At 37.3% G+C, this 24,051-nt stretch overlaps 1 protein-coding gene across 10 annotated transcripts in view; it reads left to right on the top strand.

Moving 5' to 3' along the window:
• BRD9 (bromodomain containing 9) overlaps positions 1-11,029 on the top strand; it is a 62,793-nt gene extending 51,764 nt beyond the window's left edge. For all 10 annotated transcript variants that reach the window (XM_044665237.1, XM_044665263.1, XM_044665185.1 and 7 more), the window contains 3 exons: positions 1,435-1,537; positions 7,485-7,652; positions 10,083-11,029. In XM_044665237.1, the coding sequence (XP_044521172.1) occupies positions 1,435-1,537; positions 7,485-7,652; positions 10,083-10,183 (372 nt within the window). In that variant the 3' untranslated portion in view covers positions 10,184-11,029. The remainder of the gene's footprint in view (positions 1-1,434; positions 1,538-7,484; positions 7,653-10,082) is intronic.
• Positions 11,030-24,051: the final 13,022 nt, after the last annotated feature.

The raw sequence follows: 24,051 nt of genomic DNA, 5'->3' as shown, positions 1-24,051 counted from the left end.
ACTAGAATTAGAGGCTATTTCAGCAAAGAAGAAGGGATAGATTCAAGAGATTTAATCACAGGTGACTCTTCAGATTGTGAATGACCTGAAGGATAGTAGTAGTGCCTTCCAGAGCAATAAAGAAGTTAAAATGAGAGTTTGGTTTTGGGGATTGAGGTAAGGGAATGAATTCTGTGTTCTTTTAATGTGAGATGCCTGTGGTGTGGAACATCAAATTTAAAATGTCTTAGAAGCAGTTGGTAATGTTCTTGTAAAATCAAATTGTATATTTTAATTCCCTGGGAGTTCTTCTACACTCAGTTCAATCCACAGATAGTTATTAAAGGCCTACTATGTAAAAGGTCTGTTTTAGGTCTGAGGATCCAATAAGAAAGTGGCTTCAAGGAGCTTACATTTTATAATGTATCTATAGATAATTAAATACTATATTATAGGATCATTTTAGGAAGGAAAACACTAATAAGATTAGGGACAATATTACAGAAAAGATGGCACCTGAGATAAAGAGGAAGTGTATGGGGCAAGGCTGGAGGGGAGGGGGAAGCTAGATAGCAAATCACCTAACCCCCATTGCCTAGCCCTTACCACTCCTGTGCCTTTGAACCAATATACAGTATTGTTCCTAAGACTGAAGGAAAGAGTTATTTTAAGGCTAGGAGAGGAGGGGTTTCAGCCCATTCATGAGTGAGATGGCTTGTGTAGATGCATAGGTGTTGGAGTTGTCATATTGACTTTGGGAGAAAACCTTTGTATATGAGGTAAGGTTATTTGAAAGAAAGCTGAAAGGGTAGATTGAGCCAAGTTTGTGGAAGGTTTTTAACTGTCAAATTAAGATATTGTATTTTCTTCTAGAGGTAGATTTTTGAGCAAGGAAGTGACAAACAGGTTTGTTCTTTAGGAAGATTATTTTGGCATTTCTGAGGAGGAGATTAAGAGAGAGAATAGAGTCAGGGAGAGGTTCATTCAAATTTCCATAGTTATCTTGCACATTGCTCTATGCTAATGTTCAGTCTTAGGTAGGACGAGATAAGAAAGAAGATAAACACATTTAACTTATTAGCTTAGACATAGTAGAACTTGACATAAACAAAATGATGTTTGCCTATTAAAAACTGTTAGGCAATGAAAACTTGGAAATATCCATAAGGAAACTTCAAATTTTGGTTGCTGCTTTGAAGTGGACTATGGTAAACAAAAAGAAAGATTAATTGTTGATACTAAGAAAATTTCCAAAAGGTATTCCAAGATATCTTCCCCATCTAGGATATGTATCTGAATGTCCTCAATCATTTATCAAGTAAAGTTCATTGGAATAGCATCTAACATCATCTCCTTTTCTTCCATAGATATCATACTGGGCATTTTTTTTTCATCTTGTGTTTGTGATTTGTGGTTCTTCATTTGAGTCTCCCTTCTCTTTGTGTTTTCAAGCAGATTGGTGATTCAGTTGGAGAAAATAGCAGCTCTGTTTTGGACTTTATGTCTATGAAGTCATATTCTGATGTCTCTCTTGATATTTCCATGCTCAGTTCGTTGGGTAAGTTTTCAATAGCTAAACTCTTTGAATTTCTATATTTCTTATCTAAAAGAGTTTATCGGAGGTGGGGGGGTGAGGGGGGGTGGGGGTAGGATTTTTTTCCCCCCAACTTCTATGTATGAGAAAAAAAATTGGGAAGCAGAGTCCTCACCATTGTCAGTTATGCAGTTATGGATTGAAGGACAATTTTCAGTGACATATGGACTTGTTGCTGCTCCATGCTCCATTCTAGGAACTCCCTAGGTCCATGGCTTTCAGCTAGACCATGGGCCTTCTCCCTCCATCAATAATAAGTTACCAATGCAGTATTTACTCACCATCCTAACACCATCTAGGTTGCAAAACCAGGTGACTGTGAAGATTGTGTCACTCTCAACAATAACAGGAGTTAGGAAGAGGGGAGAGCTTGCAGAAAAAAGTCATGAGTTCAGTTTGGGGCATGTTGGTTCTAGTCTATGGCATATCATATCCAGTTTGAGATAATCTGAAAGGCAGCTGGAGTGATGAGGCTCAAGGATAGAATTAGATATCAGAGGACCATTAGCATAGAAATGATCTTTGAATTTCTGAATTGGGGGGAAAAAAATCTGTTGGATATAAAGGAAGTATTACGTTCCTTCAAAGGCTTTTAGAGGTTAATAGACCTCTAAAAGTAGGTTCCAGAGACTGAAATTCATCTGTATGGGTACTAGTGTTGAACTTGGGGTGATAAATGACATAATTTCCCTTCCAGCTCTAAACATATATGGTTTTGTAATCCTTCATTGATATAAATCATAGTTCCTCAATACCTTTCTCTTAAGCTCTACTATAGAAAATCCACCCAGCAAAATGAAGTTCTTCCTCTAGTTTTTTTGGTTTTGTTTGTTTGTTTTACTTGACTTTGGGCTTGGCATTCTATCAGAGGAGCCACCTAGCCTGCCCCCTTTTGTTCTTTTAGTATTGTCATGGATTACAGTACAGTTGTTGGGCAGTCTCTTATCCTTTGTACTCTTCAAATGCCAGCCCTGCCTAATATTATGTCTTGGTCATATCTTTATTTCTTTTATACTTCACATCATTAAAAATATTCTGGAGCCAGATTATACCCATAATGTCTTTTGCCTTTGCTCACCGGTTTATACAGTATAAATAAAAAAGGAAATACAAATAAATTTGAGGTCAATCAAATGAAAAAAGAGGACACTAACAATAGAGAGATAAGCAAAGCCTTATACAAAGTGCTTGGAGATGAATCATGAAGTAGGTTAAGAAATTTTTGGGGTGGAGGTAATGAAAAAACAGTACCAAGGCATGGTTGCAATGTTTAGGAAACAGTTGATATACTGTTGAAGTTAGAAGACTGTTGAAGTCTAGTTGCTGTTTTATTCTAGGTGAGAGATAGCAGTGACTGAGTAAAGACTAAGTGTCATGCAAGAAATGTTGTGGAGGTAGAAATAGGATTTAATAACTGATGAGGATATATGAGGTGAGGGAGAATGAGAAGTTGAGGATAATACTAAAGTTATAAAACCAGGAGAATGAAAGTGGATTGGATTTGTAGGGAGAAATATTTAGTTCTGTTTTGGATGTGTTGAGTCCAGTAAGTAGTTGGTGGTGTGAAACTGTAGCTGAGGAAAAACACTAAAGCTAGGTGTCTTGAGTCATCAATATAGAGGTGATAATTAAACCCATGGGAGTTGATTAGGTCACATACTGTAAAGACAAGAGGGCTCAGGACAGAAGCTCTGAAATACTCATAATTGCAGGTATGATATGATTTAGGAGCCAGCAAAGGGGATTGAAAAGGAATATGAAATGAATCTTGAATCATACAAATAGGAGGAAAACCTGGAAGGTTTTGTTGTTTTTTTAAACCCAGAAAAGAGTGTGTATCCAAAAGAAGGATCATCACCTCCCCTGGATAGATGAGGAGTTCAAAAGGATGAAACCTGAGAAACTACCATCAGATTTAGCCATTAAGAAGCTATTGGAGAAAGGATTGTCTTTCCCTTACCCTAACCCAATTAAATTTTAAAAATATTTATTTATTAACAATGATGTAGAGTACCAGAAATATAAGACAAAAAAATAAAATCTTCACATCAAACTTGTATTCTATTGAAGCATTTCACCATGGACTGAGATAGATAAATGTGAAATGGAGTACTTTCAAGAAGATGAGAGCACTAGTACTGGGGGGCAGGGCGGAGGGATTCAAGAAAGACCTAAGAGATGAAAATCAACTGTGCTTTAAAGTAAACTGGGATAAGAAGCAAAGTAGAAGAGCTAGTATATTCCAGATGTGGAGAACACAGCATAGGCAAAAACATGGAGGCAGGTAATAAAATGCCATTTTCAGGGAACATCTAGCAGTTAGTCCCAATTTATAGGAATGGAAAGTGCACAACAGAATGTATGAAATAAGGCACAGAAAGGTAAGTGAGAATCAGATTGCAAAGGCTCTTAATTTTGCCAAGTTGAAAATTTATCCCAGAAGCAATAAAAAAAAAAAACACTAAAGATTTCTGAGTAAGGGAGTGATGTGTCATATCTGTTTTTGTAATAGCAACTTGGCAGCTGTGTGGTTAATGGATTGGAAAGGAGAGCCACCAGAAACATGGAGAACTGTTAGGAGGCTATTGCAGTAGTCTAGGCAAGAATAAATGCCTAAAGGTAGAGGCTGTGTTAATGGAGAAAAGGACAAGATATAAAAGGTGTGATTAGATTTGGAAGAGTCATTGAAAAACTCCATTGGCCCTCCATGTTGTCATCACATTTGAACCCCAGGGTAAGTCATTGCCATCTATAAACTATGCCATATATCAGACTGGATGTTACTCTGGCTAATAGTTGAGATCTGATATGGAATGAAATAAGACACTTAATTATTCTGTAGGTAAAGGAGGATTTTTTAGCCATACCATAGAAAAGATTATGAATAAGTATATAGCACTGAACTTAGGTAAATGGTCCCTTCAACTCCACTCAGAAATTAGTCTACTCAGTAGAAAAGGGTAAAGTAACTTACTGCACCTTAGAATTTCATAGGTCTGAAGAGTAAGATTCTTTCCAGTCAGGCCCTTAAGCCATCAGGAAGCTAGTAAACAACCCAGAGCCACCAGAAAGCTGTTCATCCAGTCATAGTGATAACTTCTGTTCCTGTTAGGGAAAAAAAATCGAGCCTAACCTATGTAGGATAGGAGTAGGGGTGGAGATCCTGGTAGATATTGATCCTATTACAGAAATAGAAGTTGTAGCTTACAGAAATAGGAGTTGTAGCTTGGTCATGTTGAATTTGAGCTGTGTTTAGGGCTTGGTAATGTTTGTCCAGTAGCAGTTTTTCATGAGGAACTAGAGTTCAAGAGAGAAGTCAGTGCTACAGTTGAGAAGATCATGTAGAGATCCTTGTGAATTACCTATAATCATTGGGCAGAGATGCAGCCATTCTCCAATTGATGGGCATCCCTTCAATTTCTAGTTCTTTGCCATCACAAGGAAAGCTTCTATAAATATTTTAGAACATAAAGGTTCTTTTCCTTTTTCCATGACCACTTTAGGAAATAAACCTAATAGTGGTATTGCTGGGTCAAAAGCCATACACAGTTTTATAACTCTTTATAATTCCAAAGTGTACTCCAGAATGGTCAGTTCTGCTTTTTTTTTCAAGATTTTATTTTCTTTAGCATTTTTTGTTTCTCCCTTACCAAGCTGTTAATTCTTTTTGTGTGTGTGATTTTCTCATGTCACTCATTTTTCTCTCCCAAGTTTTCCTCTACTAGATTTATTAAATTCTTTTTTGAATTTTTCCAGGAAATTTTTTGGGGCCTGAGACCAATTCATAGTTTTCTTTGAGGCTTTACAGTTTAGTTGTTTTGACTTTGTCTTCTAAGTTCATGTTTTGATATTCCCTGTCACCATAGTAATTTTATTTGTTCAAGTCCTTTTTTGGTTTTTGCTCATTTTTTGAGACTGTTTCTTAACATTGGAGTTGGAAATTTTTTCATCCAGTCCTTTTGATGATTCTGCTTCTCCAGAGTTAGTTTCATTGTCATTATTTTAACATAATTTGGAGGGGAATTTGGGAGCACTGAAGTGAGTTTGCCTTTATTCTGTCATCTTGGCTCCATCCTCCATGAATCTTGCTATCTTTAGAAACTTTGATGATGCATATCCTCTTTTATTATTGTAACCTAGCCCATGTAATTCTTAGTAAAACTGATTAGGAAGCCTTTTTTTAAAAATGCCTTTCAAGTAAGGGGATACACTAAGTATTGGCAAAGTTAATTGTGCCTCAGTATTGAGATAATGTACAATGCTTAGAAGATATTTCCGCCAGTGGTAGGGAGAAGGCAGTAGATTTCTTTTTGTTTTTGCAACAGGGCTAGGACTGAGTCATTGGTGTCCTAAGTGTTTTTCAGTAGCAAGTGGGTATTTCCTCATGGGAGTTACTGAAATGTTGTAGGAGACAGGGGTTGAGTTGACTTCGTATTGAGGCACCTCTTTTCTACTTCTTTAATGTTCAGTGTGTCTCTAGCCATTTCCTTTTTGGCAAAAGAAAATTACAATAGGCAGAAGTTGAAAGGGCTTAGTTAACTAGATTTTTTTTCAAAGCCCTTTGCAATTTTACTGTTAGAAATTTTAGCATGCAAGGGGAGATCACTCAAGAATTTAGACCCTGAACATTTTTCTCCCCCTGCCTCACTGGTGGCAGGAGGAAGAATTAAACAATAAATATAAAAACAGACTAAGTAGATTTGACACTGAAACAGGTAAAGTTCTACAAGATGTTGGTACAAAATAAAATATCATATTTTTACTAAATTTTCACATAGTGAGTATTATAAGTAAAATTAAGTGTGTGTGCAGAGAGCAGAGGCATGGGACAGCAGCAATAAGGAAGTCTAGAATTCTACTGGGAAGAGTCAGTTAGCTTGTGGGAATTCATTCTCTCTTTTCCTGAAGAAGGACTGGATACCTTTCTTTGCTGTCTTTGGTATATCTGGACTTCTCCATCCTACCTGCTTCCCTCTACCTGATTGAAACATCTATTGAGCTTCCTATGTGATCCTGTACAGCTGAACCATCTGTCTGTGAGAATCTGGTTGGGATCCTTATGGATCCAAAACCCTCTCCTTGGGCCTTGTCCTGCCTAGCTGCTTAACTACCTCCATTACCAGCAAAAAGGGAGGTTGTTTTGGGTTAGTGTAGGATATTTGTATTAGGGTCTGGGTCTCTAGATAGATAGGTGAGCTCATTGTAGGGATAAATCCACAAAGATTCCTGGTAACAGGACATTTTAAATCTTGTGAGGTTTAGATAAATACTGAGCTGTCCAATTACCTTCTTACCTTTCCCTTGTTACAATTAAACAACTTTTATATATCATCTCAGTGGGTTTGAGTTTCACCTCAGTGTCTGACTCTGCCAGCCCTTTGCTTGGGTGGCCTTCCCAGAACCCAGGTTACTCTTCTGATACTGACCTAAATAATATCCAAACCCATCCCCAAAACCCACTGTATTATTTCATGAGACAAAACTGAAAACACCTGATCTTTCACAAAATAGCTATAATTTTTCTCTTTCTTTTGAGTGACAGCGATAATGCCTAGTTAATTATGATAATACATTAAACACAAGACACTTCGCAGATATGTAATTAATATTTTTCTTTCCTTCTAAGAGAATTTGATTTTCAGTAAATGATTATAAATTTTGTTTCAGGCATTTTGCTTGATTAAAGCATTTTTGGAATATTTTTCCACCCCACCACAAAACACTTCCAACAATTTGCAATTATTCCATCTTGTTTTACATTTTCCTTTGACTCAGTGTCTACCATAGTTCCACCATCATGGTTAGCTGGTTCTGTGTCATGCTGTAATTTGAACTGGATAGATGAAGGTATCCATAACTTCATAGGGTCATAGTCCATGAGAGCTATAACAATGTGATATTTGGTTTTCAGGGAAAGTGAAGAAGGAGCTTGACCATGATGATAACCACTTAAACTTGGACGAAACAACTAAGCTCTTGCAAGATCTTCATGAAGCCCAGACGGATCGAGTGGGCTCCAGGCCGTCTTCCAATCTCAGCTCTCTTTCTAACACTTCAGAAAGGGATCAGCATCATCTGGGTAAGTTGGTCTAAGAGAGGTTTTGCCTTCTAGAGAGTCTTATTTTAGTTTGAGTAGTCGTAATTTTATTGCCATTAGAACAGAATTAAGACACCCTATCAATAGTATCTCTTAATTAGAGCCAGAGACTTTTTGTTGACCAGCCCAATAGCTGTTGCTAAAGCTTTAATAACAACAGAATATTTTAGTAGGACATCACAGACTTTATGGAGGGTACTGGCGACCTTCCAAAGCCTCTCAGTTTAATATGTTTATCCTATCATTCGGAGTCTACATTTAAGAGACTCATAGAGTGATAATTACTTGCATATTGCCATTTTTAAACATTGAGAAATTACTGGAAAGAGTGGTAGATTTGACATCAGATGAGATCTGGATTCAAATCCTTCCATTCCTTAGAGTTCATGGACATCGAACTTCTCCAGATCTTGACTTCTTTTTCTTTTTTAAATTTATTTTAAAATATTTTTCTATGGTTACATGATTCCTATCTTTCCCTCCCCCCCTCTCAGAGCTGACAAGCAATTCTACTAGATTATACATGTATTATCACTCAAACCCATTTCCATATTGTTCATTTTTGTAATAGAGTAATCTTTTAAAACCAAAACCCCAAATCCTATACCCATATAAACAAGTGATAAATCATGAGTTTTCCTTCTGCATTTATACTCCCACAGTTCTTTCTCTGGATGTGGTTAGTGTTCTTTCTCATAAGTCCCTCCAGATTTATCCTCGCATTGCTGTTAGTAGAAAAGTCTATTATATTTGATCGTTCCACAGTGTTTCAGTTTCTGTGAACAATGTTCTCCTGGTTCTGCTCATTTCACTCTGCATCAGTTCATGGAGGTCTTTCCATCCAGTTCATATGGACAACAAGCAATTCATCATTCCTTACAGCACAATAGTATTCTATTACCATCAGATACCACAATTTGTTCAACCATTTCCCAATTGAGGGATCCCCCCCCTTGTTTTCCAATTTTTTTTGCCACCATAAAAAGCACAGTTTTAAATATTTTTGTACAAACATTTGTCATTATCTCTTTGGGGTACAAATCCAGCAGCGGTATGACTGGATCAAAGTCTTTTAAAGCCCCTTAGGCATAATTCCAAATTGCCCTTCAGAATGGTTGGATCAATTGTGACCCGATTGATTTTCTTTTCTATAAGATGAGGGTTGGTAACATTTTTAATACTTTGCTTACAAAAGTCTTATAAGAATCAATGAAATATGTACATGAATGACTATATAAGCACCCACAGGTGGTGGTATTATTTTTATTTTGTTTCCATCTAGTAGTCAGAGAATCTAATGAGGGTAACAATTTGGTGTTGAGGAATTTGTTTTATCTTCTGGAATGTTTTTGCTATCTCCCTAAGTGCCTAGCATAGTGCATTGTGTATTATGTAGTCTGATGATTATTTGTTGGATGAATGAATGACTAGTGCAACTAAATGCATGTAATACCTAAATGCTTTTAATATATAAATAAGTGCCTTTCTTGTTGCCTACCTGGAGAAAGAGGTATCTTTAGTTTTTACCTGTTGTTAGAATATGCATTAAGAGGAAATCTATGGGGCAGCTAGGTAGCACAACGGGTAGAATACCAGGCATAGATTTAGTCAGGAAGACCTGAGTTCAAATTTGGCATCAGATACTTCCTAACTGTGTGACCCTGGGCAAGTCATTTAGCCCCAATTTGCCTAGTCTTTTTGCTCTTCTGCCTTGCTACCAAAGTATAATACTGATTCTAAGATGGAAGATATAGGTTTAAAAAAAGAAAGAAAGAAAAAAGAGGATATCTGCAGAAAACAAAATCCAGGAGGACCTCCCTATTCACAGCTTCAGGATTTTGAGGTTCCAGCTTTTGTGGCTTGCACTCTGGTATCCCATGCACCAATGTGGCTACATTCTTATATTTCCTTCAGTGTCACAATTACAAATGTCTCTTGTGTTACCTTCTGTCAGAATGTGGCAGCATCTATTTCCCCGACTGTGGGAATAAGATAGATATGGAAAGGGAAGAAAAGGAACACCTGAGCGTTGAGCCCTCTTCTGGGCATGACCAACAAGTTTCACATCTGCATTTTCTCTCTACTTTTTAAGGCTTTGTTGCACCTGAGCTTCATCATTTTCTTTCCACCTGGCTTCTCATTTTATACTCTCAGGTTACTCTAGAATAGCTCTACCACCAGTGGAGAGGGTTCCTTATATTAATATTTATCTGCTACCTAAAAGCTGAGAATATTGACTTTTACAAACTGAATAATGACAATTTTCTTAAATCAATTTTCAGTAAAGTAATAGAATAACATGTAGGATATCCACAAGTAGAATTCTAGGTTACTCCATCCCATCAGCATGTTGATGACAAACCATGAAATGTCTAACCTCTTCAAAAGTATTTTTTTTTCCCGTGTTTACAGGAAGCCCTTCTCATCTTAGTGTTGGAGAGCAGCAAGACATGGTTCACGACCCTTATGAATTCCTTCAGTCTCCAGAACCTGCAACCTCTACTAATAATTAATCTGATGGATATGGATTTTTGAGGGGTGTGTGTTTTGCTTTTTTAAAATAATTGCATGTACTGCTTTTATAAAGTTTTTGTCAAGGGACAAAGACTTCCACTTTATCCTCTTTGGAATGAGGAAAGCAGCTGTATTATACTGCCACAGGGGGATGGGGAAATTGTCTCCATGATATCATGTCAACACACCATATACAGCAGTTTTTGTATATAGTGTAATAGATGAATCTTGGATAGTGAAGATATAAATGGTGTGTTCTACAGCCAGGTTTATAAAGGTATGTTTGATCAGTTTCTGAGCATCATGATTTCTGTCCTAAAAGCTGTCTCTAGTCAGTAGTGTTGTACCGTTCTGTTCCTTTCCTCAAGAGAAGCAAAGGTCTTCAAGAAGTGGTACGTACGACACAATTTCCGAATTTTTATTCCCGTGTTCTCTATTTTAAAGCCAGCCCATGTTATTCTGAACCTGAAAAATGAAGTTTCTAAGCCTTCTATGCACGCCTTCCCCTGTCCTCAAAAGGCATTTGATTTGGAAACCTAAAGGGAATAACATGAAACCTATTTTGTGGGTGGGTGGCATTGTCGCTTCCCCTCTGCTAATAAATGCTGATATACTTGAAGTTAAGGGAACTCATATCCTATTGTCTTATTTACTTGTATACATAGGAAAGGAGTGACAGACACTATGCTGGAAGAGCGTACATTTTCCTGCATTTTTAAATGAAGTGTTAAGTTTCAGCATTTATGTGACAAGACTTTTTTATTCTTGATATGTTTACTGGATGACTGTTAATATTTACAGAATATTGTAAATACAGCAATTAATAAAAGATATGCCAAAAATTATTCTTGGAGTTTGGAAACAAATGTTTTGTCTTAGGAAATATCAAGTATGTATTTTAAATATTTGTTTTTGTTATTTGTGTCGTACAAAAATGGGAACCTTCTTTCCAGACAAAATCATAAAATTTAAAAAGTGGAAGAGGTTTTCGAAATCATGTGGTACCCTCCTCCAGATAACTTGGTTCAATTCAGTTCAGCAAGCATTCAAGAGCTTTTGTGCTAAGCATTGACAGTATACAGGCATAAATTATGTAGTCATCCCCTGCTCTCCAGTAGCTTCTGTTCTGTATTTACTACTTCACATTGCTGTTGATCCTCACAACATTACAACCCAGAAGGTTGGTGCTGTTTTTGTCCCTATTTTGCAGATATAAAATCGTGGGCAGAGAGGTTAAGTGACTTGCCCAGGGTCACACAACTAGGTAGTGTCTAAGGCAGATCTCCTCAGCTCTTAGATCCGGTATTCTAAAAATTGTTGACACCTAGTTGCCTCATGTTGAGTATCTCCAAATAAGGCATTTATGGTCTGAATCTCAGGATTATCCAACCCAAAAATGAATGCAGTTTCTCCACAAGGATCAACTGCCAAAAGCAAGAAAATATTGGCATACTGTTAATCTTGTCAGTAGCCTGCACCTAGGGGCCCTGGAGATGCCCACTACCTATGACAACCTGCACACAAAAGTAAGGGGGAAATGATTGGCTTTCACTGCTTATTAAATTATGTGCCATTTACTTCCAAGTGAATGAAGTAGTGTACAAGACTGTTTTGAGGCTTACTCTGTCACTCCCCTACTGAAAAGCTAGTGGTTCCATATGTTCTTTATTGGATAAATTGCAACATATTTAGCCTGGTATCTGAGGCGCTTTACAACCTGGCTCCAACCTACCCTTTCCAGACTTATTTCACATTACTCACTAGCATCTATCTCCCAATGTTGTTGTAAGGATAGAGGCAATATTTGAAAATCCCTTTGTAAATCTTTTTTTCTTTTCTTTTTTCTTTTTTTTTTTTTTTTAATTTTTAAACCCTTTACTTCTGTGTATTGACTTATAGGTGGAAGATTGGTAAGGGTAGGCAATGAGGGTCAAGTGACTTGCCCAGGGTTACACAGCTGGGAAGTGGCTGAGGCCGGGTTTGAACCTAGGACCTCCTGTCTCTAGGCCTGACTCTCACTCCACTGAGCTACCCAGCTGCCCCTTTCTTTTCTTTTTTTAATAAAATTTATTACCAGGTTATCTCAGCTCCTGTCTCCTCTCCCCACATCATAGAAGGTATCACCCAAACAATAGATGTGTATATATAAATTATGTCTGTTCATTCTCTGGGAATGGATGTTCAGAAGTTATTCTTCAAATAGTAATTTTGCAGTGTATTTAATGTTCTCTTTGTTCTACTCTTTTTACTCTTCATTATTTCATGTAGGTCTTTACAGGTTTTTTGGGTTTTTTGTTTTGTTTTTTTAAAACCCTTACCTTCCATCTTAGAATCAGTACTGTATATTTGTTCCAGGGCAGAAATGGGGGTCAAATGACTTGCCCAGGGTCTCACAGCTGGGATGTGTCTGAGGTCAGATTTGAACCTAGGACCTCCCATCTCTAGGCCTGGCTTTCAATCCACTGAGCTACCCAGCTTCCCCCACAAGTTTTTTACAAACTTATTGTTTCTTATAATGTATTACAATATCATATATCACAATTCAACCATTCCCCCAAATGATGGACATTTCCTCGATTTCCAATTCTTTCCCACCAGAGTACATCTTAAAGCATTCTTTATGTGTGTGTATACATATATATTTTATGTGTATATATGTGTGCCTGTATATATAAAAGAGCTGTTTTTAGTTTTTTATATATGCCCAGCCAAATCAGTTTTTGTTGTTCAGTTATTTGAATTGTATCCAGCCCTATGACTGACTACATTTGGGGTTTTCTTGGCAAAGATACTAAAGTGGCTTGTATTTCCTCCAGCTCATTTTACAGATAAGGAAACTGATACCAACAGGGTTAAGTGATTTCTCCAGGATCACACAACTAGGAAGTGTCTGAGATTAGATTTGAACTCAGGAACTGAGTCTTCCTGACTTTAGGACCAGTGCTCTATCCTCTGTGCCACCTAACTGTCCAAACTACTAGATGTCTCCTAATTCCATCTTTAACTTAAAAAGGCTGTCTTCTACATGAAATGCACCCTCCTTTTGTCTCTAATTCCTAAAATCCTTCTCTTCCTCTTCAGTGTTTAGTTCAGATGCCTCCTCCCTGTATCTTCCCAGGTGAAAGGGTGGAACAAGATTAGATTTAGTGTCAGAGACCTGAAATTCAAACTCCAATTCTTGAGTGATTTTAGGCAAGTTATGTACTTCAGTTTTATCATTGTAAAATTAAGAAATTGGATGTCTCATGTATCTTCCACCTTAGTTCTGATCCTCACATTTTCCTAGATCATTTTGGTTGATTCCTTTGCCCTAATCACACTCTTATTTTGATTTTATGTGTGTATATAGATGTCATTTTAATAGATCGTTTTCCCCCAGTAGATTGTGAGTTTGAGGGCAAGGACTAGTTTATTTTGTTTGTTGTTTTTTTTCCTTAGATTCCAAGCTCTTAGCCCAATGCCTTGTATGTAGTAGATATTAATAAAAGTTCATTGAATTTGAGGAAGTATTCTCTCTCTTTTGGACAGATAAATGCCATTCCCAAGAACTTAGAGAAGACTTGAGATGGCCGAGGTTTCTTCTGTCATTTGTTTCAGCTCAAGTCAGTACAGATAGCAACCCAGGAATTCAATGTATTTTGGAAGACTCTTAGTCACAAAACATATCTTAATTTATCATGTGTCTATAAGAAGCATATTCCTAATTCTGAGGAACTCAGTCAACATCAGAGCATCTCTTTCTCTAGGAGTGGTGATAGGATTTCTCCTAATCTAGAAACAGTCCTTAGTATTTTGTGAACATCCAGAATCCCCCTCTATACATTTTCCTGCCTCCATTTTCTCCCCCTCTAGTCCATCCTTCATAATCTTTCTATTACATTGTACTGATCTCATCACTCAGCTCCAATCATTTTGGTTATATACACACATATCCTTGTGTTTATATGTCTATGTATGTATGTGTGTGTATGTATATATATATATGTATGTATGTATGTATGTATGTATGTATAAGAACTACTTTTTTTTTTAAGCCCTTGTACTTCGGTGTATTGTCTCATGGGTGGAAGACTGGTAAGGGTGGGCAATGGGGGTCAAGTGACTTGCCCAGGGTCACACAGCTGGGAAGTGGCTGAGGCCGGGAAGAACTACTTTTTTAATATACCAGCCAAACCAAACTAATTTTTATTGTTTATTTTGGGCACATTTGATTCTTTGTGACCACATTTGGGGTTTTCTTGGCAAAGATATTGCCTTCAGTAATTTCCAAATGTCCACTGAATCCTTATCCTAGCATTCAAAGCTGGCCACAAAGTCTAGCTAAAATATTCCTTTCTAGAATTCCCTAACATTTACTTCCTTTTACATTGTGTTCCGGCCAAGTCAGATGACTTTTTTCCATTTTGTGCCCATCCTATCTTGTCTATATGCTTTTGTTAGTACTATCTCTAGTAACTGGTATGAACTCATTCTTCCACACAGTTCCATCAATGCTTATTAAAATATTGATGACATCATTTCTTCTCACATATAATTGATACATTGCTTGCTTTATCAATGAGTGAGAGAGGGACAGGAGGGAGAGAATTTGGAACTCAAAATGTTTTTAAGAATGTCAAAAACAAAATTTTTTAAATCTTTTGGCAATTCATCAAATTCAGGTGTCACCATGAAGTTGTCACTCACTTCTCAACAGTATGGAAATCATCTCATTCTTAGATTTCTCAGTACTTTGACCTTGTTATATTTGCCATGGGCCTTTGTGCTCATTATGTACATGCCTTACTCTTCCTATTAGATTATAAGCTCCACAAGGACTCATTTCTCCCACACTGTCTCTTGCAGCACCTGCTTGGTGGCTCATACATAGCTGATGCTCTACATGCTTGTTGAAGTATACCTCCCACAAATCTCAGTTGCTTTTTCTGGCTTCCTGATTATTTAATCTAGACTAATAATAAGCAGAGAAGTGGCTCCTCAAACCTTTTACCAGCAAGCCAACCAGCTTGTCCTTACCATAAAATAAATTGGCTAATTCCCCCTCTCTGCAGGCAGGAAGGAAAATGGTGCATATCAAGCAGGTCTTAAATTTTTTTTTCTTCAGTCTCCACATATTTTGGATTGCTAGATAAAAGAAACTTTCTTTTTAGCTCCCCAAAGAAGCTGCCTGTTTGTATACATCTCAGTTGCTCTTGGGGTGTTGGGGGCTTCTGGGAAGGGCTGCTTTTGAACTTTTTTAGCTGCTAACTTGGCATCCTTCAGCTGTTAAATCATAGCAATTTGCTGTCCAAAATGTTAGTAGTTGAATTTTTTATAGTAGCAAAGAACTGGAAACAATGCACATTGTTGTATAGATACCTAACAACTCAGGAATGATTAAGCAGGTCATATGTAAATGTAAGGAATATTAATGTGCCTGTAAGAAATGAATATGATGAATACATGGAATCATGGGAAGGAAGGCTTTTGTTAAATTAAATGGAACCAGGAAGACAAATATGCAAAAATGGAAGGAACAACTGAAGAATCAAACCTGAATGTTAAAAGTATAAAGTCCAAACAAACCCAAAGAAGGAATGTTAGAAGTTATCATACCACCACCATTCCATCCAACTGATTTCTGCCTTTTCACTGTTTGAAGTGAGGCAATAAACCTGGTATTGGGAAGAAAGTACATTAATACACAAAGATAACTCAAAGAGAAAAAACACAAAGCACAAGACTGTACTACCAGGCATGTTACTGCCTACATTCTCAATCCTGCTATGACTCGCCCTTTCTAAAACATTCTAATTCACCTCTAGTTTTCCTACTCCCAAGATTCCCTTTCGTTGCATTCTATGTCTCTCATATTCATTATCTTCTCCACTTCTGTTTTACTTTGCCCTCAGTTCCTGATCATCTCTGAGGTAGCACAGTGGATAGAAGGCTGGGTCTTGGGAGTCAGGAAGACCCAAATTCAGATTTGGCCCCAGACATTTATTAGCTGCATGATCCTAGTTACTTAATTGTTGACTCTGATTCCTCAGCTTTAAGATGATGATGATGATAGCACATAGCCTCAGGATTATTGTGAGGATCAAATGAGATATTTGTAAAGTGTTCAATATGCCTAAACAGGTGGGTACTTAATAAATGCTTGTTTGAAAACAGACTTTTGGATTCTTCCATGTCGTACTCACACCTAGCACCCTGCCTTAGCCTCAGCTCCCCTTCAGGACCAAGCTCCCAGTATGATCTTGCCCTTTGGAAAGCCCTACTTCATCTTGCCTCATGGGCTGAGTTTGACTGTCTCCCCACTGGAACAAATACGATCCATTCTTAATGTCTTACCCACTCATCGTCTATATGTAGCACATATGAAATAGTTATTTGTTCCCTCAACATGCCAGTTTAATTGGGAGAACAAATAAAATGTTAAAATTTTAAAAGTTCCCTACATCGATTTATGAGAAAGAACACTCCACATTCAGAGGAAGAACTGTGGGAGTAGAAACCCACAAGAGAAACAACTGCTTGATCTCATGGATCAATGGGTATATTATTGGGGATGTAGACTCTAAACCAGGGGTCGGCAGCCTTTTTGGCCGTGAGAGCCATAAACACCACATTTTTTAAAATGTAATTTCATGAGAGCCGTACAGTGCTCACAGTGCACGCTCCTGTAACAGCGCCTGAAAAAAAATTGACTTTATGGCTCCTGCAGAAAGAGCCATATCTGGCCCTCAAAAGAGCCAGATATGGCTCAAGAGCCAGACGTTGCTGATCCCTGTTCTGAACGATCACCCTAGGGCAATGATGAGCAAACTTTTTTTTAAAGAGGAGGCCAAAGGAAAGGAAATGCTCACCTGTCAGTCTGTTTCTATGGCAACTCTTTTGAAGTTTCATTGTGTTGTATCCTATTCATTGTATTCCTCAGATTAGGAATAATGTCTCGGGGCTGGTTAGAACATTTCAGGGGGCCAGCATCTGGCCTGTGGGCCGTAGTTTGCCCATCACTGCCCTAGTGAAAATATCAATAATATGGAAATAGGTCTTGATCAATGACACATGTAAAACCCAGTGGAATTGTGCATCGGCTAGGGGGTATGAAGGGAGGGGAGGGAAAGAACGTGAATCTTGTAACCATGGGAAAATGTTCTAAATTAATTAAATAAATGAAAATTTAAAAAAGGAAGTTCCCTACATTGGAAATCCCAGGTATGCATTTTTTTTTTTTTAAGGAAACAGCAGCTGACATCTTAACTAGAAATGCAAATAGGAGGTAATAGAGGAAAATATCTTCTGTCACCTTCCACTGAATCTTCTGATTGTGCTTTAACTAAACTAAATATATAACTAAAAATTTAGGAAGCCGGCAGATAACCCTAAAATAAGCAAAAAAAAAAAAAAAAAAATCTTAACAATTGGTTTAGATAAACCAGAAGCCAAAAGACTATAGTTTAGAACTTATAATCAAACACTGGAAATTGCAAACTCATATTAGTAGTTATGTTTTATACCAACATCTGGGAGGCAATTCTGAGAAGCAACAAGCTATCTCCTAGCTCCTCTTTTGTGATTGGAAACATAGGTATCCCTTCCTTATTGTGATTTTCCCCATCGCAGTTTCAATATATCACAAGTCAGCATAAGAAATTAAATGGTAATTTCAGGGAGTTTTATGAGAACCCCAGACAATATGAGGTCAAAAGGCAACACAAAAGGTTTAAAAGCTCAGAAATGCATAAATTATATATACAGCATTGTATGACATCAATATTTTATCTTTTAATACCATAAGTAAAAGCAATTTTTTAACATTAAAAGAATTAAAAAGTTAAAGTTTGTGTCGAACAAGAAAACTCACAGATCTCAAATTTGTTTCGTTTAAATTTTTTTCATATTTTTTTCATTTTTCATATAGTATTTTTATTTAACATTGACCTACATAAATTCTATGACCAAATACTTAACCCAAATTTTATAATAAGGTAATAGATACATGCCATAAAAGAAAAAAAAATTCAGACTTCTCTGGTATGAAGGGAGAGCCAAAAAGTTTTACACAGATTTTCCGAATGGTGGTGGTGGTATGCCCTTAACCCCCATGATGTGTACTTGTCTCTCTAGTCCAGGGGTGTATGGATATGCCTTCAAATGTACCCAGTTCTCCCCATTCTTAAAAAAAAAAAAAAAGAAAGAATTTTTGTTCCTGCCAACCTTTTAAGCTATTATCATACACCACTTCTTGTTTTCACACCCCAAACTTGTAGGAATAATTGTCTATCTTCATTTCCTCAACTCCAGTTCTCTAACTGCCTGCTCAACCATTTGCAATATGACTTCTAAGCTCTTGAACTTCAGTTTCACATCCCAGCTGCCTACTGGACTTCTCTACTTGGATGTTCCATTTGCATCTCAAACTCATTTTGTCCAAAACTGAACATCTCCTTTGAATACAACTTCTCCTCCAAATTCACTGTTTCTGTTGAAGGGACCTTCTTTTCAGTCAATCTAGTGTGAAATCTCAGAATCATTCTTGCTTCTTCCTTCTCTACCACTTTCCATATCTAACCAGTTGTCAAATTTTATGATTTCTATCTCTACAACATCACTTGTATCAATCATCTTCTCTATATTCACACAGCTACCAATGTAGTCCAGAACCTCTTGATCTCTTATCTAGACTATTAAAATAACTTCCAGATTGGCCTCTAAAGTTCCAGGCTCGACCCTCTCCAAACCACAACTGACAAATTAATTACTAAAATGCAAATTTGACAATGACACTCCACTGCACAAAATCTTTGTAGTATTATCATTTTCAGTCTCTCTATGGCCCCATTTGAGGTTTTTCTTGGTAGAGATACTGGAGTGGTTTGCCATTTCCTTCTCAAGTTCATTTTACAGTTGAGTAATTTAAGGCAAACAGGGTTAAGTGGCTTGTTCAGGGTCACACAGCTAATCAGTGTCTGAGGCCAGATTTGAACTCAGGAAGAGGAATCTTTCTGGCTCCAGGTCCTGAACTCAACACACCATGGCACCACCCAGATGCCCCTAAATTTTTATCAACTCCTTATTACCTCTGGGATGAAATCTAAACCCCTTAGCTTGGCATGTAAAGTTCTCCATAACATGCTTTTCCATCTACCTTTCCAAAAATTTATTTCATATCCCCCCCCCATTTGAAACCATTATTCAGACTCTAATGAACTTCACAGAAGAATTACATAAGCTGGCCAACACTAAAATCAATAGGCACTTTTAATTTGTTGTATTTAAGGGAAGGCCATGTGATTTAACTGGAGATACCCAAGGGGAAGAGAGGGACAACAAGGAATGAGTACTGAGGCAATATCCCCAAACTGGAGCAACAACTGACACCTCTGAAACTAGGACAATCCACTAATCCTCAACTGTAGGGCAAGGACTGATAACTTGAAACTAGGGCAGCCTACTGACCTCTCTTCTTCCCCCAGCAAAGGAGGAGAATGGATGAGATGTCCCTGGTAGTTGGGCTTGGACCAGAATGATTCCTTGCCCAGTTCTTTGTACAAGATAGAAGCATGATGAAGAACTTTCTCTTCCACCACTGTTTTGAAAAACAAAACACAAACAATTCTATTTTGGAAAGAATATGGACACTGAACCTGGTAACTTTAGAGCTAGGACTGACACTCCCAAAAGGGGACAGGGAAGAGCAAGAAAAATACAAAACCAGGGAATGTCCTCAGAAGATCTCAGTTACAAGAGTCTTCATGCCATAACATGAAGGCAGCTTCCATAATCGTCTTCCCAGAGGCAGCTCCTAAAACTTAGTACGAGGTTACACTAAGTTTTCATTGGAGTAAGGGCAGTTCAGCATTAGGGCAGCTCAGGTGTTCTTCAGAGAGGGTTAGGACCTAACACAAGTGCATCCAATTGGTTTCCAATCCCCAAGGTCATGGTCAGTGAGTTGTCAAATAGCTAAGTAAAAGGAAATTTCTAGATTGGAAGATTTTTGGCATACATGAAACAAATATTGGGAGTTTCAGAAAATAAACTGGGGAAGAGGGAATAATTATTAAATAGGATAAGAGTGTTTGGCTAGGGCACAGATTGTTGAAGAAATAAAGACTAGAAAAAATAGAGATTTTCTGGGCTTCAATATCCCCTTGGTCTACTCTGATACACAGCCACATAAAGATTCCCCATACTGTACATTTTATCTCTCATCTCTGTGCCTTTTCCAAGGCCTAGAATGCAGAGCCTCCTCACCCTTCTCTTTTAGTCTCCAGCTTTTTCAAGACAACCCAAGTGCCATTTTCTACAGAAAACCTTTCTTGAATCATTAGTACTCCTTCAAATTATACTATTCTTCCAACTACAAAGCATCATTAGTTATAGCAGTGGAAGGTGCTGTAGAGATCATCCAATCCAGTCCCTTCGTTTTACAGATAAGGAAACAGTCTTAAAGAGGGTAAGAAACTTGCCCAAAGTCACACATGTGGGAGGATACAGGATCCACTTGTCCTTCAGTTGTCTGACTGTTAGTGACCTCACAGATCCTACCTACCCAAGAGGTTTTCTTGGCAAGGATACTGGAATAGTTTGCCTTTGCCTTTTCCAGTGGATCAATCAGAAGTTAAGGGACTTGTCCAGGGATATACAGCAAGGAAGTATCTGAGGCTGGATTTGAATTTGTGTCCTCCTGATTCCTGGCCCAGTGCTCTTACTCACTGAGCCACAAATGCCACCCACCCCAAAAAAATATATGACTGACTCTTTGTGACCTCATTTGGGATTTTCTTGGCAAAAATCCTGGAGTGCTTTACTATTTCCTGCTCCAGCTCATTTTACAGATGAAGAAACGGAGGCAAGATTAAAACAAGATTAAAGTGGCTTACCCAGAGTGACCCAACTGGGAAGTGTCAGAGGTTGTTTGTGAACTCAGGTCTTTCTGACTCAAAACCCAAGGCTTTAGCCATTATGCCACCTATCTGATATCTAGGATTCATAAAGTTCAAAGAGACCAGAGAAGTCATATATTTCAACTTTCCCATAACAGTCCCCCAAAAGCTGTGATTGGTCAGACAGTATGTGATATTGTTTTGAATTGAAGTCCTTGACATTAAATTCAATGCTCATTTTTTTTAGATATTTTATTTTCCTAATTACATGTAGAAATTTTCCACTTGTTATCTGAAGTTAAAGATCCAAATTGTCTCCTTTCTTCCCTTCCCTCCCCATTTCAGAGCTGGCAAACAATTTGATCTGTCTTAAAGATGTATTATCATGCAAAACATATTTCTATATTATTCATTGTTGTAAGAGAATACTCATATAAAGCTGAAACCTCAAAATAAAAATACAAATAAACTAAAGTGAAAACAGCATGCTTTGATCTATATTCTTACTTAGACAGTTCTTTCTCAGGAGATGAATAGCATTTTTTGTCATAAGTCCTTCAGAATTGTTATGGATCATTGCATTGCTAAGAGTAGCTAAGTCTTTCACAGCTGATCATCTTACAATATTGCTGTAACTGAGTACAATGTTTTCTTGGTTCTGCTTCTTTCACTCCATAGCAATTCATGTTGGTCTTTCCAGCTTTATCTGAAATCATCTTGTACATTGTTTACGTTATTTCTTATAGCACAATAATATTCCAACACCATCTTATACTATAATTTGTTCAGCTATTCCCCAACTGATGGATGTCCCTTCAATTTCAATTTCTTTGCCACCACAAAAAGAGCTGCTATAAATATTTTTGTACAAATATGTCCTTTTCTTCCCCCTTTAAAAAATTATCTTTGGAAAATAGATCTGTAGTAGTGATATTACAGGATCTAAGGGGCTGCACTGTTTTATAGTCTTTTGGGCATAGTTCTAAATTGCCCTACAGAATGATTTGATCAGTTCACAACCCCACAAACAATGCATTCATGTCGCCTCCAACATTTATCATTTTACTGTCATATTGGCCAGTCTGATAAGTTTGAGATGGTCCTTCCCAGTTGTAATTTGCATTTCTCTAATCGAATGATTTAGAACAATTTTTCATATGATTATTGATAGCTTTGATTTTTTCATTTGAAAATTGTTTGTTCATATCCTTTGACCATTTGTCAACTGGGGAATTACTTGTATTCTTATACATTTGACTCAGTTCTCTATATATTTGAGAAATGAAACCTTCATCAGAGAAAAATACTGTACTATTTTTCCCCGGTTTGTTGCTTTCCTTCTAATCTTGGTTACATTGGTTTGGTTTGTACAAAACTTTTTAAATTTAGTATAATCAGTATTATTTATTTTATATTTCATAATGTTTTCTATCTCTTGTTTGGTAATAACTTCTTCCCTTCTCCAAAGATCTCACAAGTAAACCATTCTATGTTCCCCTAATTTACTTATGGCATCATTCTTTATATCTAAGTTATATACCCATTTTGACTTTATCTTGGTGTAGAAGTAGGAAATATTGGTCTTTGCCTAGTTTCTGCCATATTGCTTTCCAATTTTCCCAGAAATTTTTGACAGTGAGATCTTCTTCCAAAAGCTGGGCTCTTGGGGTTTATAAAATATTGATTGCTCAGGTATCTAATTTATTCCATTGGTCCACCATTCTCTTTCTTAGCCAGTACCAGATTGTCTTGATTATTACTGCTTTAGAGTACAGTTTGAAATCTGGTACTCTTTCAATTGTATCATATTCCTCCCAGTGATCTCATTCTCACCAGAGACTCTCAAATAAAGACTGAATAACCATTTATTAGGTATATTATAAGTGGGGATTTACTATCCTTTGAGGTTCTAACTTTGAAATTCTATGAAAAAAAAGTTAAAATCCCATATAATCCTACAGAGAGGAGGTCCTGGATTCATATCTAACCCTAGACACTTCCTAGCTATGTGACTCTGGGCAAGTCCTTTAACCCCCATTGTCTAGCTATTCTTCTGCCCTGGAACTAGTACTTGACATTGATTCTAAGATGGAAGGTAAAGGTTTTGTTTTTTTTTTTAATCCCATGTGATTGTACATGTAAGAGGAAGCCCTGTGTGAGATTTAAGCAAAAGTTTGAAGGCTAGAGGAACTAAAAGATGGAACTAGTATTGAATAGACAGTGGAAAATCTTCAGATGCAAAATGGACATTCTTCACCTTAGAAAAAGTCTAAGGTTTGAATAGTTCATTTTCCTATAGAAAGGCTGATATAGACAATGAACTTACTTTCAGGGCAGAGACTGCATTCCTATTGTGTCTCTAGCCACTTATCTTATATATATTCCTCAAAGAGTAAGAAAAGTAGAATCAGTCAATAAATCAATCATTAAACGTTTACAAAGCACCTAGTACATGCCAGGTACTGTGCTGAATGCTGAGGATACCAAAAGAGTCTCTACCTTTAAGAAGCATTTAGAGAAATGCAAATTACAACTGGGAGGGACCATCTAATGGGGGAGAACTGACTAGATTGGAACTCATTACCCTAAGGAAAGATGGAGTGCCTTATTTAGAGAAGTAATGTTTGATCCAGTCAGTCTTTTTAAAGAAATAAACATTTATTAAGCACTTACTGTGTGTCAGAAAAGGGTAGCTAGGTGGCACAGTGGATAAAGTGCCAGGTCTGAAGTCAGGAAGATTCATTTTCTTGAGTACAAACCTGGCCTCAGACATTGTGTGACCCTGGGCAAGTCACTTTAATCTGTTTCCCTCAGTTGTTCATGTGTAAAATGAGCTGGAGAAGGAAATGCTAAAACATAAAACAGTCCTATATCTTTGCCAAGAAAACCCCAAATAGTATCACAAAGTTGGACCTGACTGAACAACACAATAATGTGTCAGGGACTGTACACTGGCAATTCAAAGAAAAGCAAAAGACAGGTCAAGAGCTCATAAT

Source organism: Gracilinanus agilis, chromosome 1, assembly GCF_016433145.1.
Source record: "Gracilinanus agilis isolate LMUSP501 chromosome 1, AgileGrace, whole genome shotgun sequence".
NCBI lineage: Eukaryota > Metazoa > Chordata > Mammalia > Didelphimorphia > Didelphidae > Gracilinanus > Gracilinanus agilis.
Note: the sequence above shows the minus strand (reverse complement) of the source record. Positions and strands in the feature narration are given on the sequence as shown.